Source organism: Drosophila miranda, chromosome XR (genome assembly GCF_003369915.1).
Source record: "Drosophila miranda strain MSH22 chromosome XR, D.miranda_PacBio2.1, whole genome shotgun sequence".
NCBI lineage: Eukaryota > Metazoa > Arthropoda > Insecta > Diptera > Drosophilidae > Drosophila > Drosophila miranda.
The window spans coordinates 15,012,282-15,031,605 of record NC_046674.1 but is presented as its reverse complement, the minus strand read 5'-3'; the positions used below and the strand labels follow the sequence as shown (position 1 = coordinate 15,031,605).

General features: G+C 48.4%; 3 protein-coding genes across 6 annotated transcripts in view; 2 read left to right on the top strand and 1 right to left on the bottom strand.

The window, feature by feature from the left end:
- The window catches only part of LOC108151992 (MOB kinase activator-like 2), a 38,646-nt gene extending 23,381 nt beyond the window's left edge, over positions 1 to 15,265 (top strand). For 3 of the 4 annotated variants that reach the window (XM_017280961.2, XM_017280959.2, XM_017280958.2), the window contains 3 exons: positions 9,921 to 10,081; positions 12,522 to 12,618; positions 12,687 to 15,265. In XM_017280961.2, coding sequence (XP_017136450.1) covers positions 9,921 to 10,081; positions 12,522 to 12,618; positions 12,687 to 13,830 — 1,402 coding nt within the window. In that variant the 3' untranslated portion in view covers positions 13,831 to 15,265. Of the gene's footprint in view, positions 1 to 2,255; positions 2,355 to 9,459; positions 9,821 to 9,920; positions 10,082 to 12,521; positions 12,619 to 12,686 lie in introns of those variants that run through there. The other variant, XM_017280960.2, reaches the window with a different exon arrangement.
- LOC108151995 (salivary glue protein Sgs-3-like) lies at positions 7,771 to 8,770 on the bottom strand. Its single transcript, XM_017280964.2, has 2 exons — positions 8,661 to 8,770; positions 7,771 to 8,590 (listed from the first exon to the last, which is right to left on the bottom strand). Exons 1-2 carry the CDS (start codon positions 8,686 to 8,688, stop codon positions 7,965 to 7,967), a joined length of 654 nt encoding a protein of 217 aa, XP_017136453.2. The 5' UTR covers positions 8,689 to 8,770; the 3' UTR covers positions 7,771 to 7,964.
- A 2,009-nt stretch (positions 15,266 to 17,274) lies between the features above and the next one.
- LOC108151993 (putative alpha-L-fucosidase) lies at positions 17,275 to 19,255 on the top strand. The gene is made up of 6 exons (XM_017280962.2): positions 17,275 to 17,577; positions 17,648 to 17,789; positions 17,855 to 17,961; positions 18,023 to 18,499; positions 18,552 to 18,970; positions 19,031 to 19,255. The coding sequence occupies exons 1-6, from the start codon at positions 17,331 to 17,333 to the stop codon at positions 19,133 to 19,135; spliced, it is 1,497 nt and encodes a 498-aa protein (XP_017136451.1). The 5' UTR covers positions 17,275 to 17,330; the 3' UTR covers positions 19,136 to 19,255.
- Positions 19,256 to 19,324: the final 69 nt, after the last annotated feature.

The window sequence follows — 19,324 nt, the reverse complement described above, 5'->3', positions numbered from 1 at the left end:
GCTGGCCAACAGAGCTGGGTGCGGGCCGGGCTCTTAAGACACGACAACAAAGTCGAAGACCACGAAGTTTAAGAATCCCATTTTGGATTAAGCTAAGAACTCCGTTTCAACCAAGAGAAAAATCTCAAAAGCGGATAAAAGAAGTTTCCATGAAGTCGGAAAATACTACGTTTTGATGGGATGAGGATTTGTGTGAAATAAATGAATAGAAACCTCAAAATGTTTGCATTTTCATAGATCTACAGGCAAAAGCTGCAATAAATCTATGTTCTGAAGCCATCATATCGTAGTACTTGCTCCTCAGATAATCTCCCCTTTAGTACAGTTGTGCAGCTCTTTTTTTCGAGCACGAAAACGAACACGCACGAGCCCATCTCTAGTCGCTTGATATGTCAATAGGTTTTTTGTCTTTGTGCTTGATTAATGCGTAATTTTGTATTGTTAATTGTGGCACACATTTACATACAGACAACAGATGCCGCCAGGGAGGGGCCCACAGCCTGCCCCCCATCCGCCCCCCCTCTCTCCGGCGTAAATGGAGCGTGGCTTTGATAGATTAATGCGTTTGCCATGAGTTGTTCTGCTCCCATTGTCCCCCACCCCCCTCTCCCCCATTTCCTAGCCACCCCTCCCATGCAAAAATCAATATAAATCCCCACAGTCGGAACAATTTTTCTTGAAATAATTATACTATGTACACCCGCGGCACAGGCTCCCATCGAATGGTGTTTCTTTTCTGAATTGCAAGCGACTTCCTGCTGCAAAATGTACGAGTATTTGTAATATTTCCTGTTTATTTTTTAAAGCCAATGGAATTTGAAAAGATTTTTGAATAAAATACTTCCACTAATGATATCATATTAATCAAGATTTATATTGAAGAATCTGAGAGCTTAATCACCAAGAAATTTAATGATCTGAGAGAGAGATTGAGAGACGGGCGGAGGGGTGCCATCGATCTATAGAAACATTTAACAAAGATTTTGGTATGAGAAGGATACTGAATATATTCAGAAAATATCAGCGTACAGTTGTTGCTTTTGCCGACAGATTCAGAGTGTCTAAATTTGGGTTCTCGTTGTCCGATTAATTGAATAAATTTCGAGCCATTTGCCGTTTTGTGATTGTTTTTATTAATTTATGGCTGCAATTTCTGACACCTTCATCAAGATGCCGCATCAGGCACGTTCAAGCACGCGCAAGAGACAGAGACAGAGAGAGAGAGAGAGGGAGGTGGACCTCAGCATGATCATCAGCGAACGAGCGAGGCTAATTGAAGGCAGCAACAACTGAACAGAACAGAACAGAACCGAACAGAAGAGAAAACAACACGGAACAGAATGAATATTAATTGTTTTAAATAATTTTGAACTTGGCAAAGGCACAACGTAAGCACAAACCCCTGATGGGGCAAACAAACAGACAGATGAACGATTTTGCCCCCTGTGCCACCCCCCCGCCCCGCCCATGCATCTGGCCCCATCTTTCCCAGCTTGAATATTTCATATTGCTCAGTCGCGCAGCTGTTTTATTGTCGCACATTGTGGTGGAACTTGTTTCTAAATAGATCTAAAGGGTATGCTGTAGCCGTCGAGACACATGTGACGGATGCCCCAGCAAAGCCAATAAATAGATAGATTTAATAGAAATATGAAGAACTATTATCCCCGAAGGTGAAGAAAGGGTATTCCTTTGGTCGGACCATCTGCCTGAGGTCTCTGTCGCCCTGTCTCTGCAGAGCCCAGCCATCGACAGCGGTTGGACATTTGTCTGCGTCATTCGGCATGGCAGAGCAGCAAGAACCGACCGACCGACGCGAGCGCCGACAGCCGACGACCGACGCGTGTTTGCATAACAGAATTCGTAGGGAGCGGGCGGGGTGTGGGAGAGCTTCATATTTGCGCAATGCACATGAAAGCTCAAATGCAAACTGCCGTTACCAATTTCATTTCATTCAGAGTGCACGGCAGATAGATAGAGAGAGAGAGAGAGAGAGGGAGAGCGAATGAGCAAGGTAGATAGGGCAGAAGAGCGTGTGGGGGCGCGAGCAAACAGCTGATTTGCTCGGCTGGCTGGTTCTCGGTTCTCTCGCGCCGCTCTCCGCTTCTAACACACACAATCGCCCGCCAGGTCGCCCGCTCGCTCGCTCGCTCGCACACAGACCCAAAGCCCGTTGCGCTGCGGCAAAGGTGCGCGTGCGGTCGCGACAGACAGACAGTCTTCCGATTCTGCTGCCGACGGCGGGCCGCACGCACGCAAAAAAAAAAAACCCCACAAAAAAAAAATACAACAAAACGGAGATCAATGAAAACACAGAATAGCCACAATAAAAGAAACGCATAAAATAAATAACGGTACGCGCTCGACTCGTTTCGGGTGTGCGAAAATGAACGAGATAAATGAAAACCAATTGAAATAACAACAAGAACTGAATACCGATCGAACCGAACCGACCCCATGCCCCCCCCAAAGCCCCCTCCCCCCAAGTGACCAAGTGGTGCCCCCACTGTCATCAGCGTCAGCATCAGCGCCGGCGTCAGCGTCAGCATCAGCATTCGCGTCAGCCGTTTCAATGGACTTGAAAAACGCGTTCGACACTCGATAAACCGGCCGATGCCGATAGCCCCCGATTCGTTGGACCGCCCACCCCCTCTTAACCTTCAAAAGTTTTGTCATGCACTTTAGCCAACCGCCCCCCGCACCCCCCCGCCATTGTCTGTGAATTGATTTTCGTGTAAAAACAAATATTATTTTTTTTTTTTTGTGATCTTTGTGGGGTTAATCTGCGGAAGGTTCTAAGGGTTAATGCTGACTTCTGTTTCGGGGTCTAGTGGTACGTAAAAGCTCCATTCAATCAACTAATCTAATCGCGGAGAGTATTCGAAGCTCCCATTTCGATGATTGATACAGCAAAAGCCAATTATTTGCCCCTTTCACAACGCCGATAAGAGCCCCCTCTGTGGGGTGCTCTCCGATCGTTATCGTGTTGGGGTGTTGGGCTGTTCTCTGTGGCACACCGATTTCCCAACCTATGATTTGCTCTATTCCACCGTTCTGTTGCACTTGCGCCTCGTTTCTCCTTCACGAATTTCGGTTGACTCACGAATTGACATCGATCAAAAGAGGGCAGACATACATATGTACTACGAGTATGTGGTGCACTGTGTTCTGCCTTAGTTTTCGCTCAACCCGTACTCGCACCCGTAATTGCCATTAATTAAACGAGGCTCTGGCGATCGTTTGATTTGCCATGATAATTTATACGCACTCGGGAGTAGTTGTAGTAGTACTCGTAAGAAAAAAAAAAAGAAGGGAAATTACTCAACTTTTACACGTCTGCCTGTTTAAATATTCCCCCATTTAATTGTCCCAGTGTCAATAAACGATCGCATTGATCCGCGAGAGGGTGGTGGTGCGGTGCCAACTGGGTAAATGCATCGGATCGATCGAGATGACGTAATTCCGTCAAGCGGCCTCCGCCCTCCCCCCCCTACGTCAGTTGAGTGGCCTCCAGCGAGACGCCTTCGCGCTATTATTTATGAATCTTATATCGAACCGGTTGTGGGTCATATTTCAAGCCGTACTCTCGTTGGGGGGGCCCGAATGTCAAATGGTAGCAGGGGGAAGCACGCACACAGATCTTTCCTCCCACACGAAAAGTGTATGCTATCCGGGAATCAAGGAAATGTATGGGAGGATAGCGAGTAGCGAATGGACACAGACTTTAGCTCGTCTTCAGCTTGGACAAACAGCCCCAGGCTGCGTCTTGCCTTACTTTCGGCCTAAAGAGTCCACTCTTTTTTGGCCTGCTTTTGTGCCTGTGTGTGTGTGTGTGTGTGTGTGTGGGTCTATCGTGTATCAATGGGTCTCTTATATGATGCCATTATGCTGTCACGTTTTCATGCTCATTTTGGCAGGCCGACTCAATGAGTCAATGGCTGGGCCCTTCTTCTGGCTCGAGTGCCGCATCAGCTTCTAGCCAGTTAGACAGCCCATATTTATGGCCCAGAGTCCATTACATCATCGAAAGCAGAGGCAGAGGCACAACAAATATTCGAAATATTCTGTGGGTTTTTGTTTTTCTTGATCAGGTTCGTTTTTTTCCTATATCTTATCGGGCATTTGCTGTTGTAATTGTTAACTGCACTCTCTGTCTCCGCTTTTATGGCTATTAACTCTCCCTCTACCGCGCACTCGCACTCTTTCTCTAAGGAGTTGTTGTTTCTATAGTAATTTCCACACCTTTGGACACTTACACCGTGCGGTGCGTCGCAGTTACTTTCAACAACAGCACTCATCCCACCCCCACAGCGAGACCCTCCAGAGAAGTGTATGTATAGATGATAGCGGTTATGGAAAACAAGGAGGAGGTGGAGGCGGAGGAGGAGGAGGCAGGAGGGGCCAAAGACAACAGTATTCTCCATTGTCTATTGTCGGAGCCGAGAGCTAGCTAGCTCTCTGGTGCCTTTTGTTTCGTTTCGTTTCGCCTTCTTCTGGGGCGTAGTTTAGTCATTGTCTGGTGGGATATTGGGCAATATTTCCCTGCCATACAACTCGCTCGCGTACATTTCCATTCCACACGACAACGTTCGGTTTTTGCTTAGATTTCATCATCATTTAACAGACCCATCCCCCCACCCCCCCAGTAGATGGTGCCAGTCATAATCATAAACACCAAATCTCTGAAATATCAGCGCCAAATCATGCCAGAGATCTATGCTAAAACTTTAATGGCCCTACAATTATTGTCTAGTTCCAAGAAATTCACCCAAAGAGTGCCTCGAATGTTGTCGGAGATCAGGAACAACGTTTCCATATATCCATACACGGCGCTTCTCCACCATATACTATGGAGATATGTGGGTATTATATATCTGGCGGAGGAGATGTGGTAACAGCAAAAGCCTTTTAATTGATAGATCAATATCGCGGTGATTGGTTTCTGTTGTGCGTGGCATATGGCACGGAGGGCCTATCGCAATACTTTCGGGGCATTGGGGGTGCCTGGTGTCTGTCTGGTGGTGGTGGTGGTGGTGGTGGTGGTGGTGGTGGTGCACTTATCTGAAATGATAAAGGGTGGAGCAGCGGTGGGCCATGGACATGGGGAGCGACATGTGTGCTCATGGCCATGCCTCCCAGAGGTGTCTCGAGTCGGTGCATATGCCCCAATTAGAGCCAACCAGCCCACCCCCCCCGGTGCGGTGCGGTGGGGTGCCATATGTTCCGTTTCATTTCATTTACTTGGTCCGCTGTTGCCGCCATAATAAATATATCATTGAGACAGGTTCCCTACCGTCCACTTATTCGATATTGGATATTGGAAATTTTCTTTCATTTTTCCCATTTTTCCATATCGCTAATTGATTCTTGGCCGCCCAGAGGATTCTCTCTCTGGTCTCTGGTCAGGGTCTGTCATGCAACCTGCCCCATTCGCGGCACGCTCCTGTCATCCAGCCGTGGGGCATGGGGGGTGGGGGGGTGACGCAGGAAATACGGAAATGATGTGTTCAAATTTCAATTTATTTATCACATTTTTATGCACCCCAATTCTGCTTTCTGCGTTCTGCGTTCGATTTCGATTCCGATTTCGATTCGTTTTTGCGGACCTTAGTTTTTTTTTGTTTTAGTTTTGGGCCTCCGCTTGACGCGTCGCGACGTTGCCTGCGTTGCGGCCTGAAATGCGAAACAAGCATCATCTGACGTGCAAATATATCTGCGGACTGCTCTGCGACCACAAATCGAGGTGCGGTCGGGGCGGGGTGGTGCTTTATACGATAGAAGAACTCGGACAATAATCAAATTACTTTATGGTGCTTGTGCTTGTGTGTTTCGTGGTAGTTCTTGTGAAATTCGAAGAAGGCAGCCCCCACCACACGCCATTTCGATTGAGGGGTGGTGGGGGGTGAGCTGGGGGGGTTCGTCCCAGAGAATGTGTCAGTGTAATTGGAGGCCACGATCGAAGGGGAGCCTGCCTGCCACTGCCACTGCCACTGCCACCAGCGGGAGTGCACGCACGTGTTGCTGGGTTTTCTCCAACGCAAGAATGTGTGTGTCACGCGGCATTGGGAAACTGAGAAACTGAGTAACTGAGAGGCGGCAGTATACGCACCGCCGCTGCTAATTTCCTTATCGAATCGATAGAAAACAGTGGACAACAAAAAAACCCTCTTTTTGCATGGGCGAGTGTGTGTGTGTGTGTGCGTGTGTGTGTGTGCAGGTAGAAAAAAGTGAACGATTCGTTGAGAGAGCTTTTCGATCTTGCGCTTTTGCCTGGCGTTAAGCATGGGAAGAGAGCTTTGGCGATCTCTCTCTCTCTCTGCCTCTCTTGGGCACTGAAGAGAGGCAAAGCTGTGGTTTGCTCCTTGAAGACGTCCCAGAATGAGAGTTAAAGCTAACCTTTAAGCTTTTCCCTGATGTAAGAGAAGATATTCCACCCTTGAGATTCGTCCTCGCAATCTTTGTGGGCCATCAAGGACTGGCATCCGGCAATGGATTTCAATTGAAACTAAAGCACATGCGGGCATGACCTCTGACCTGCACCTGTACTTGGCCCCCAAGTGGCGCCACCATCCCAGCCAGTCCCCAGCCCCATCCCCATCCCCATCCCCTTCTCAGCCGCCATCAGGTGTCCGTGGAATATTCAAATTCAACCTCAATGACAATGTGGCACTGCCGCTGCTGCATGCGGGGGCCCAATTTTCATTATCTACAGACAGATAGAGCGGTGGGGAGGGGAGTTAGAGGTTGGAACGGAACTGGGAAGTTACCTGCCCATTGAGGGGCCCCCCCTGGGGTTGGGGGCCATGCCTGGCTGCCACACAGCTGAAAATGGGAAAAACAAATGCGCACAAATGTCATAACTATATACTCGCATACCCCTAAACATACATATATACTCGTATCTACAGCTGGGGTCAACCCAATAGGGCCGACAGAAAGAAGACGAAAAGGTGAAATGGAAAGATCAGCCGTGAGGGTATAAGGGATAAAGGGAAACATTTGAATCGAATATTGAACCGAGCATCGGCAGAACTTACCCGACTTCGGCGGTACAGAGGTTATGTGTGCTATAATTGTGACCTCTGCTGTATGCAGATATACTCGTACTCATGTGGATCAACTCGTGTGCATATGTGCCTAGGCATTTGGGAGCTTTATCAGCACGCTTCGCTGGCTCTCCTCCCGCGCCTTCGTGCTGGTGGGCGGGGAGGCGGTGGGTGTCATGGGCATAATTATAATCACAAGTGGGTTTATTTTTTAAGTGCCCAAAGAGCCGCTTTGCTAGTGCCCTCCCCGACTCCACTCGACTGATAAATAAGTTTGGTTCGGGTTCTGACTCTCTCTCCAGCCGCCACCATTCATGGGACCACGCCATGCCATGCCACGCACTTTTTGTTGTTTTTTGTTCCTTTGGGGGGCAACTCGTATAAACAAATAAAAACGTAGAAACGTAGAAAAGTGTACAACAAATTGTTGATTCTTCTTTTTGATAAGATTTACGAGTACGTAAATTTATTTTTTAGTCGCGTCTGGAGAGGGTTTCTGATTGTTTTGCGGCGATTGTAGTCGTAGGAAGTTGTTTCTGCTTGAAATTCAGATCATCTGAAAGAATTGTCCAGTTACAGAATTAATTCTTGACTTTGGAGATGTATTTTTGCTCAAGGTGATCGTTTATATCTCTGATCCTAATGATATCCCTAATGATCCCTTTTCTCCAAGAGACTTTGGATATTTTATGTTGAGGTCTTCCTTGAATAATAAATCAAATGCTTTTTTTGTAATATTTGCGCAAAGGATGAAGTGGAGGAGTGTCTTTCGCTCCTGTGTATTATCAGAATATATTAACAACATTGACCGACACCAAATGGTGGCCAACAGTACCTTATAAGAAACGTGGAAATCGTAGTCCAAGGGGTTGTGTCATGAGATCGGATCAGGAGCGGAACCAGGAACAGGGACTGCTCTTAAAGCAGCCAGCTGGCCTGTCCGCACACGCACTGGCGGATCCTTTGCTCGAGGTTGCGCGCAGAGTTGATAAGCTCCTGGCAGAGGTGCTCCCTGGGCGGGCAGCCCGCGCAGGCGTTGCCACCGGGTCCGCAGGAGCAGCATGAATGCGGTGGCTTCTTGGTGGTTGTTGTCGGCTTGGTGGCTTCTGTAGTCCTGCGAGTGGTTGTTGTCGTAGGCCTGGTGGCTTTCGTAGTACGCTTTGTGGTTGTTGGCTTGGGAGTTGTTGTTGGCTTGGGAGTTGTTGGCTTGGGCGTTGTTGGCTTGGGAGTTGTTGGCTTGGGCGTTGTTGGCTTGGGAGTTGTTGGCTTGGGAGTTGTTGGCTTGGGAGTTGTTGGCTTGGGAGTTGTTGTTTCTGTGCATGGCTCTGGTGTTGTTGTTGTTTCTGTGCATGGCTCTGGTGTTGTCGTGCATGGCTTTGGTGTTGTTGTTGTTTCTGTGCATGGCTCGGGTGTTGTTGTTGTTTCTGTGCATGGCTCGGGTGTTGTTGTTGTTTCTGTGCATGGCTCTGGTGTTGTTGTTGGTTCCGTGCATCCACACGCCGATCCAGTGGCCAGATCGGCCAAGCTGATGAGCAGGATGCTCGCTGTAAAATGAAAGGAAGATTAAAGTCGAATCCCGAACCGATCCCCAGGATAGGGATCGACACTACCCACCAATGGCGCATGCAACGGTGGTCTTCATGTCGGTATCTCTTTCGGTAAATTGGATGAACTTCTTTCGAAGATGTTAAGCCACAAACTGATGCCTTTCTTGGGGCAGGCTTGCGCTTTTATAGGCGCCTGGACGGTGGACAGCATGAGTCCACGTATAATTTCAGTGCCGTTTACACAGCAACTTTTTAAAAATGGATCAAAAACCATTTGTCTCTAGAGCAAATAAACCCGAACTCCGTCCAAAAAGCCTAAACGGCGGCGGTTAAGGCTAAGAATAGCGAAACGTGCCGGCATTTCGCTGGCTGGATCGCTGGGTGTGTGTCGGGCGCGTGTGTCGCCCAAGTTCAAGGTTCTTTCCTGGCCATGCATGGGGTGCATGGAAAGTGGCAGCCCAATCCGCGCCCTAGATGCCAGGTGGCAACGCTTCTGGCGGGAAACAGCGTGCTGCCACGTCGATTAATGCTTCGATTACTAAATCGATCTATTATATCATTCATATTCCTCAGTAACGATTCCACACAGATCTTCGGCATAGATTCATTATTATAAGGCATTTTAATCTACGCTAAGAACCCCAGCCCCAGCCCCAGCCCCTGCCCTTGCCCTTGCCTTCGTCACTCTCCGATTTCTTTGTTTGAATTTGTAGCCGAATCTCCACGCGAATCTTGAGCACTCGAGAGAGTGCCACCCTTTGGGCATTTGAAGCGAGTCACTTGGGGCATCTGGTTCGCGATCGGTTCGGTTCAGTTGGGGTTTGGAACTGTGGCTCAGTGCTTTGTTGTGTGCTTTGTGTTTGCAGGACGCAAGATGACCAAAGCAATGTAACCAAACCAAAAAATGAAAGAAACTCTAAGCTCAAAGGTGCCAACAACACGAATAGTGGGAGTAACATTCGATTCCGTATCGGAATCAAAGTCAAAGCTAAAGAGTGGTTCGGTCCAAGGGACAACAACTACTGCAACAGCAACAGCAACAGCAACGGCAACAGCAACAGCAACAGGGCCACCGTCACCGCCCTCCTCCTATGTAATTAAATGTCTATTGAAAACGGCGCGTTTTATGTGGCAAGTGACAACAATACCCGCCAAAATCGGTGATACCCTGGGCACCCTGTACCGCTATGCGCAGGACTCTGTCGACACCTTTCTCTGCGTAGCTGGGTGAGAGTCCACACAACAGATCCTCTGAACAATGAGCCCCCCACCCCCCCCCAAGGGATCCACAAAACTAATTGAAAATCTCTCTCTTGTGTCGTTACAGCAAGGCCCGTCGCAAAGAACGCGATGGCGATCAAAATTCAACAGACACCAAACTGTATTTGGAGGAGAGTGTCCTAGAACGTAAATTACCTGAAGCTGATCTCAAAGCCTTGGTGGATCTACCCGCAGGCTTGGACTACAATGAATGGCTGGCGTCACACAGTAAGTACTACACCCCCGTCCGTATATACTATTCATTACTCAGTATTCATTATTCATCATTCAAGCAACGGCTCGCTGGCTTGAGTTGTCGTTTTTATTCACGTGATTTTTACCCTAGCAGAGGAATAGCCACCCACTAAGCATCTTGGAATTGATTCTTCCTTACTTCATAGGAGACCATGGCTTATGGTCTCCTCTTTTTATATGGTTTAAGTACGCGACGAGGAGAAGATTCGTTGCGGAGGTTTAAGTATGCTCCGAAGTTGGGAAGGAATCGGGAGGAACAGATCCTAATCTCGTTCCGAGCCGATGGGCGTTCAATGACCCTGGTGGTGTCTCCATTTCTGATAGTTGCACTTTTCCTGATGCGAAACGTATACGCATTTGACTCTTTGTCTGGCATTCTTTGTCCAAAGCACCAATCAGCACTTTCGGATGAGCGGCATATTCAATATTTGGTCTGGATTCGAATACGAGACAAAGAAACGAAGCGTAACAAGCACCTACAAGTAGATCGGAGATGTGTGGATAGTTGAGATCCATATAAAGGAGGAGTTCAACCACAAACAGCGTGAGACTAGAATTTCCAGGATGGTTTTTCAAACGATTTGCCTTGGTTTCTATGGAATTTCTTTTCAAAAAGGGTATCTAGAAATTGTTCAAGCCCCGCAGCTGCAAAGTTTGCAATCTTTTGTTGTTTTCGAATTGGCTTTGATTTATTCACGTCTACCATTTGGCATTTGGCTGCGCTTTTAGGCGGCTATTGTTGCCCCAGCTTTATCGTGTGATTTATAAATGAGTTTAACGAGCCAGAGTCCCACAGCCGCAGCCGCAGCCAGAGGCACAGCCGTAGCCAGAGCGCGTCAGCTGCTGGGCAAAAGTTTGATAGCCGCCATCTAATCGCCATTCAGTAGCGTTTTCGGACCTTGGCCGTCGGCAGAGATGGGGTGGGGGAGTACGGGAGTGCAGCGATAGAGGCCTCCTATCGATCGCTGCGCATTGAACCTGAAGCCAGTCGGTGGCCGATAGCAAGATCTGTTTGGAGATCTGGGAAAGCCTCAGGACAGAAAATAGCCCTTGGGTGCTCTCCATTTGACCTGTGTTTCCCGTTGGGAGATTGTTCTGCCACAGAAGGACGCCTCAATGGATTACACGGAATCCAGGGACACTCTTTGAACCCCCTCTATCTGTCGCTCTGTATGAATAATAAGTATCTAATCTGTTGTCCCCCTACTGTGAGTCACGTATTAATTAACTCTACCGCCGCCACCCGCAGTGACGGAGGAGCAGCCTTATTTGTTTGCCTTTGCCATTGAACGCGAATCGATATATGAGAAATTACATCATCCTGTAAATAATCTCTTTTTTTGTTTGCTGCTGCCTGCTGCCTGCCGCCTGCTGCTGCTGGGTGGGCAAATTACACGGTTCTTTGTTGCCAGCAAAATGAGGCGGCTAATTGGCAATGTGTCAGCAAATTGTAGCTTCCACAAACACCCGAAGGCACCCACCGCAACCGCACCCGCACCAGCACCACACTCATCCCTCAACTGCCTTCATTCATGCCATAATCATTCTCCATTCATTCTTTCATTCTGCACTTATCCTTCATTCATTCATTCATTCGTTCATTCATCCAGCTATCCTCCATATCCCCACGCTCGATGATGTCTTTCCTTATTGTGGAACGATTTCTGCAGAGAAAAATAAACAGCTTTGAAGCTTTGGCTTGCTTTGACGATCAATCATCGCTATGATATACCCTCTCCCAGGGTATATGTAGGGTATTGGCAACCCATCAAAGGCCAAATGGGTTTTGTCGTGGGCGCTGGATCTCAGGGTCAGGGTCAGGGTCAGAGTCAGAGTGAGGGGGTGTCCAATGCAAGTTCATATCCACATCCACTATTCGAGAGATTGCTGACTTTACAGAGCCTGTCTCTGCGCCTGCCCCTGCCACAAGCGCTTATCTTGCAGCACATAATTTGTGTTTGTTCTGCCTCTGTGCCGCTGTGCCTCTGGCCATTTCATAATGCAACAACTCGGAATGACGTAATGCCTGCCCTGCCAGTTGTGCAAATATTGGATTTGGCATTGACCTCACTGGGGAGACCTCCTTCGATGTCACCGCCAAAGCAGTGAAAGAAATTCCGACTAAGAACTGCTAGGAGTACGTCCTCCCTACCGTTTATGATAAAAGATATTACTACAGTATTTTAGGCACTATCTGTGGGCCTTCCAATGCTGAAATTTAGGCAGTTGTGGAGTTCTTTAGTTGCTTGGGGAAACTCTAGCTATATCTAGTGCTCCCGACTCCTCTTTTGCACAGGGAAGATACCCTTCCACAAGATTTCTTTCACATAAACATACCTCATATTAAGGATAACCATTTCTAGTGTCCCAAATCCATAATCTCACTTTCTCTCTCTCTCGTTCTCTCTTGCAGCCCTGGCTCTCTTCGAGCATGTAAATCTGGTATACGGAACTATTAGTGAATTTTGTACACAATCCGGTTGCGCAGACATGACTGGACCTGGCAACAGGTAAGCCTTGGCTTCGAACACCCCTTCTGATTGAATGGAAAACTAATGCGGCTTTTATCCCCAAACAGAACGTACTTATGGTTCGACGAGAAGGGCAAGAAGACGCGCGTGGCGGCGCCCCAGTACATCGACTACGTGATGACGTTCACGCAGAAGACGGTCAGCGATGAGTCGATATTCCCAACCAAATACGCGAACGAGTTCCCCGGCTCGTTCGAGTCGATCGCGCGGAAGATCCTACGCTTGCAATTCCATGTGATAGCGCATCTGTATGCGGCGCATTTCCGAGAAATCGCGCTGCTCGGCTTGCACACCCATCTAAATCTGACCTTTGCGCACCTCACCGCCCTGCATCGGCGCTTCAACCTGATCGACGAGAAGGAGACGGATGTGCTGCGCGATCTGGAGGTTGCATTGCGCCTCACCGACGACACCAGCGGCCAGGATTCGTCCTCGTCGGTGCACGAGCACTCCTCCTCCTCATCCTCGCCGCCAGTCGTCGGAGCCACAGCAACAGCCGCTGGTGCCTCCGGCTGCACCGAGCAGCATCAGCAGCATCAGCATCAGCAGCAGCACAACAATAGCAGCGGCACCAGCAACAGCACCTCCCCCGCGGAGGCGCTGCACGTCAATTCACAAAGCAACAGCAACAGCCACACCACAACCGCCTCGGCGTCAGCCTCCCTCATCGACGGGGACTCTGCGGCGCCGCCCATCTGCACCCAGCCGGAGGCGGGAGCGGGCTGCAAGCCGGCCGGCAGCAGTGGCCTGCTGGGCGGCATACTGGGCGACCTGACCAGCGGCGAATTCGGTGATACTACGCGGTACTGCACCTCGGCGGTTCCACAGGCGGCGGCGTCGTCGTCAGCGTCTGCGGCGGGACCAGGAGCGGACGGCGCTGCCTCAGCGGCCCTGAACAATGGCGCGGGCGCACTACATTTAAACTTTAGCAACAATAATAACAATAACCACAATCTGAACCACTTGAACCATCACCACCACCATCACCACCAACAGCACCATCACCAGCACCACCCACACGGGCATCACGGCCACCAGGGGCATCATCAGGCGCCGGCGTCCACAACTGTGCCGCACAGTGGCCTCATACAGTGCAATGCGGCGGGCGCTGTGGGTGCGTCCGCAGGCGGTGGTGGCAATGCGGTGAGTGCCGCCACCGGGGGTGCCACATCCGCGTCCTCAACGGCATAGGGAGCAGCAAAACGGCAAGCAGCAAAACAGCACCAGCGGCAGCAGCAGCAGCAGCAGCCACAAAAACAACAACAAAAAACATTAGAAATACTAGAATTACGCAAAAATGTTATTTAATGTTACTTCTATGATCCTAAAGTTGAAAATATTGTAAAAAAAATAAAAAAAAATCAAACAAAAAACAGAAAAAAGAGAAAACAAAAAACGTAAACGCAAAGAAAGAGCCACAATTATGCAAACACAAACGAGAGAGAGAGAGAGATGTAGAGAGAGATGAATATTGTGAGACATTATTATAAAGCCGCAAAGTGTTGGCATCCGTAGTTCCGTAAGCCGGGTAGCACGTTGATCTAGATATGTACGATATACCCTACTGTATAGAAAGAGCTGCAAGCAAGCATAGTGTTTAGAGAGTTGTCGCAGTTGAGCCTCCTCGCTTCTGCTTCTGATAGTATTTTAGCCGTCAACCTACTTCTTCAAAAAAAACAAAAAACCGCCTTCAAGGCAGCAAAAAAGGGCGCCCCCCAGAGCCGCAAATAAACCTATCTAAAACGAGAGTCCAATGGAAAATGTATAAAAATCCCGATACGAAAAACGTACTATATCCAACTCCAAACCAAAACCAAAACTAAAACCAAAACTCCATAACTTTTAATGATGTTTCTCTGGATGCCTCTGATTTCCTAGATTCCGTAGGGGAATCATCCACCCGCTTAAGATAGATGATAGAAGGGAAAGGATTTTACAAGGACATACACTAAATTTTATATAATAATAGGCTCAACCCAAGTATTTAACCAATGTTCTAGAATGTTTAAGTATGCGTTAAATTGTTTGAAATTCTTTTCGCTAGAGAACTGAATTCGCATCGTGTGATAGAGTAGTGCACACTGCTCGTGGCAAATAGAGATTGTAATTCTTTCTGTCCCATCTGTTGATCGATTTTTCAAAAATATACACATGCATATGTATGTATGTACGAGTATGTCCGCGATTCTCCACCATTTTCCAACGAACGATGCAACATTTCTCTATGTACTTTACTGTACTTTACTTAACTGCTGATATCTGATCGGGAGGAAATAAATAAACACAAACAAAGTATGGCACGTATGTATTCCACACGTATGTATCCACTTATGTACATGCATTCCACTTAACGACGCGAGCCGCAGAGCATGCACCAAAGATTCACCGTTCACCGACTCGGCGCGGCCGCCTACAAGTATGCACGAAATATTTTACCCAAAAACACACACACAAGCAGCTAATGATACTTGTATGTTGTATAGTATTGTGTTGTGTTGTGTTGGTCGTCCCTTCCTGTCCCCCCCCCACCCCACCCACTACCATCCCCAACAAAGAACGAATGGCAATGTAAAACGATTACTTTACAAGAAAACACAAATGTTCGGTATAGAATTTTAGAAGCTAAACAGACATAAGCGTGTTACTATGGTTCCACCTCTCCCGATGTAGATAACAACACACTCTCCACAGAAACTAAAAACTGTCCACTGAAATGACCACAAACATTCGATCTGTCGAACTCAAACACACACACACTCAAACACACACACGCACTCACAGATGATGTACATGTATGTGAGTTATCAATAGAACACAGGTGCAAAAGCAGATGCAATGCACGGAAGGAACGAAAGCAAACGCAAACGCAAAAGCAAAAGCAACCAAAAACGAATGCAAAAGCTAAAGAGAGCATAAAGGAAGATAATAAAATATGTAAACTGTTATGTTCAATTTAAGCACATTGTTTTACTGCTGATAAGACTACCTATCGATACACTTGAAGATCGTTGGGGCCGATGCCTACCTTTCGATACACTTGCAGATCGGTGGGACCAATGGCCATCGATCCATGACAGAAGCGATCGCTTATTATGCGGGAATGCAGGCACATATCCGTACTAAACATACATTTGTAGGTAATGTAACTTAAGGAAAGAGGGACGGGAGTCCACACGCCCGTGCCCGTTCAGGGAACATTTGGATCTTGAAAACACCATCTCACACAACAGAAGACAAACAGCAAATATGAGGCAGCAATGGCAAAAGTAGTTGAAGAGAGAGTGGGAATGGCACCTGAGAAGAGGAGCAGAAGAACATGGAATGAGTGCACGCGCTTGTACCACACTTGCATTCATTTTTTCACCCAGTGGTCCATGACGAAGTTGTACAAGGTGGTCCGCTTACTCTCTTGCGGGTCTTATTTTACGCATGAACATGAATTAAAGAAAACAACAATGGGGTAGAAATCATAGTCCAAGACGAGCACCGTCTCCGACAAACGCATAGGAGGGAGCTGTAGTCCAACGATCACAGCCGGGATTAGCACTGGCGCACTGGCTGTCCTACACTCAAGGTTGAGCACAGTGTTGATCAGCTCCTGGCAGAGATGCTCCCTGGATGGAGTGGATGGATGAGTCCCTGGAATCCACGTGTGGATTGCATGAGCCTTGAACTGCATCCATGGGCTATAAATGGACGAACCATTTGTCGATAATGCAAATAAAAACTTGAACTCCACTTTTTCGATATTTTAGGATATTTCGGTTCGTTAATTATAGAAAAATATGCAGGCATTACTGGAACAGAAGGAACAGCAGAAGGCATCCAGTAAATGTTGCTAAAGATAGTGTTATTACTAAAAAAAAATGTATTCATAAATGCATGTCAGTATGTGTGTACATATCCATGGTATATGATATATGGTTTAGTCTCAGGTTTGGTCCAGGAGATCATAACAGATCACACATTCTTGTTCTCCAAGGCGGGGTTCCGATCTTCAATCCTGCCCCAATGTACCACTCATAATTCATTTTGCTGTGTATTTCTACCGAGAATCTTTAGAGATGTGCCATGTGCTATGTACGATGTTCTATTGTGATCTCAGATGATTACTAGTCCTTCATTTACTACAACCATCAGAATACAATAAATGAACAAATGAATACTGTCTCGATGAGGAATATAGTGCACTACAGACAGAAGTAAGTATTTCCGATCCCAATCTTGTGTGCAGCACAAGAATGTGATCCATTCGACATTACCCTACCCTCTTCAAGGGTATGATTAGCAGACAGTCACCAAGACCCGAGACTGCCAAACCGAAACCTGTTTACACATTAGAAATGCTGATAAATAGTACGAGTACGAGTACGAGTGCGAGTGCGAGTGCCCAGGGCAGGGCACCTCCAGGCAGGTCCAGAATCTCTTATCAACATTGCGGCACTGCTCCGGATATTCACGGCTGTGTTTACACAGGCCACAGGCCACACACACGCACACATGCACGTTGTGCCGGCAATTGCATTCCAGGCACCAGTCCAGTCGCTCCCACTGGAAGCCGGGCTTCGGCTTCGGCGTCGGCTTCCAGCTCCACTATAAGCGATGGATCTGAGCGAGTCTCGGCTCAGTAGAGCTCCGAGCGTCCAACAGAGCAGAGCAGATCAGATCAAATCCGGTGATTAAGTGGAGAAATGGGGCTTGTAACACGATTTGGATTCCCCGTTTGGATGGTGCTCGTGGGGTGGGGGCTGGTTGCATGGCGATCGGATGCGGCGCAAGGGATGGCCCCGCGGACCCGCTACGAGCCGAATTGGGCCAGTCTGGACCAGCGGCCCCTGCCCCGTTGGTATGATGAGGCCAAAGTGGGCATTTTTGTGCACTACGGCGTATATTCGGTGCCGAGCTTCGGCTCCGAATGGTTCTGGCATAATTGGTTAAGTGAGTACGACACACATTGCTCTCGTATTGTAGTGCTATGGAGAGGCTGGAATCTCTGACTGTATTCCAGATCTGCGCACACCGGAGTACACACAATTCATGCAGCGCAATTACAAGCCGGACTTCACTTATCAGGAATTCGCAGACGAATTCACAGCGGAGCTATTCAATGCCACACAATGGGCGTTGCTGTTCAAAGATAGCGGAGCCAGGTATAGTCATGCATACTCTCTGCTGAGTGTTCAGTCGGAAAGTACTCATCCCTCTGCATCTCTAGATACGTTGTGCTCACCAGCAAGCATCACGATGGATTCACCCTGTGGCCCTCGAAGCACAGCTTCAGCTGGAACTCCATGGATGTGGGCCCCAAGCGCGATATAGTCAGTAAGTGTTCGGTTGGGGTTTAGACGGAGGCATAGATTCAGATGTATCCCGCCCTCCACAGAGGAACTTGCGGCGGCCGTTCGTGGTGTTTCGGATCTGAAGTTCGGCCTGTACTATTCCCTCTTTGAGTGGTTCAACCGCCTGTGGATCGACGACAAGTTGCATCTCTTGATGCAGCAGCATTTCGTGGACCAGAAGGTGCGGCCCGAGCAGTTGGACCTGGTGCAGGAGTATCTGCCGGAGATCATTTGGTCCGACGGCGACTGGGAGGCCCCGGCCAAGTACTGGAAGTCCGAGCAGTTCATTGCCTGGCTCTACAACGACAGTCCCGTGCGGGACACAGTCGTGACCAACGATCGCTGGGGCATGGGCACGGCCTGCAAGCACGGAGACTTCTACAACTGCGCGGATCGGTTCAATCCGGGCGTGCTGCAGTCCCACAAATGGGAGAATGCCTTCACCCTGGAGCGCAGCAGCTGGGGCCAACGCTTCGACGTCAGTCTGTCCAACTTCATGAGCACCAAGGATCTTATAAAGGGTGTGTAGAGGGGATCGTATCCGGAATCAGTCACGCATTTCGTATGTTGCAGAGATCGTCACCACTGTGAGCTGCAACGGCAACGTCCTGATCAACGTGGGACCCACCAAATATGGCACCATCCTGCCGATATTTGAGGAGCGCCTGCGCGACATGGGTCGCTGGCTAAAGATCAACGGCGAGGGCATCTATGGCAGCGTGCCATGGATCTACCAGAACGACACCGAGACCCCAAACGTGTGGTACACCCGTGGCCAGCAGGCTGAGTCCAATAGCAGCATCGCCATCTACGCCTTTGTACTGGACTATCCGTACGACACCAACGAATTGGACATCCATCCGCTGGGCAAGGAGGTCACCATATCCCGGAATGTCCACTTAACCGGCCTCGACTTTGGCACTAACGGGGAGGTCCTGACCAAACAGACCACCCAAGTTGTAATGCTGGGCATGGGGAACACTAAAGTTCAGGTATGGATGCATCTATTGAGGCTTCTCGAACAGTGCTCTAACAATATTCCCCATCTGCAGTGGACCTCGAGCCATAACAAGCTGCACATCAAGTTTCCCCCCAAGAACCACATGGATAAGCGGGGCCTTGACCACGCCTGGACATTGAAGATAACCATAGCATAAGCTTAAAGAACGATCTGTAAGATGACACTTAGTTTTTACTTTGATATGTATTTTAACTCGATCAGCATTAACCGAATAAACAGACTTGGGACTTGTTTGTTTTCTGCTATAAAGAACGTATGCCAATTACTTTGCAAACCATATGAGTATCAATAGAGCACAGCTGCTTTATTGCTGACAAGACTAGCC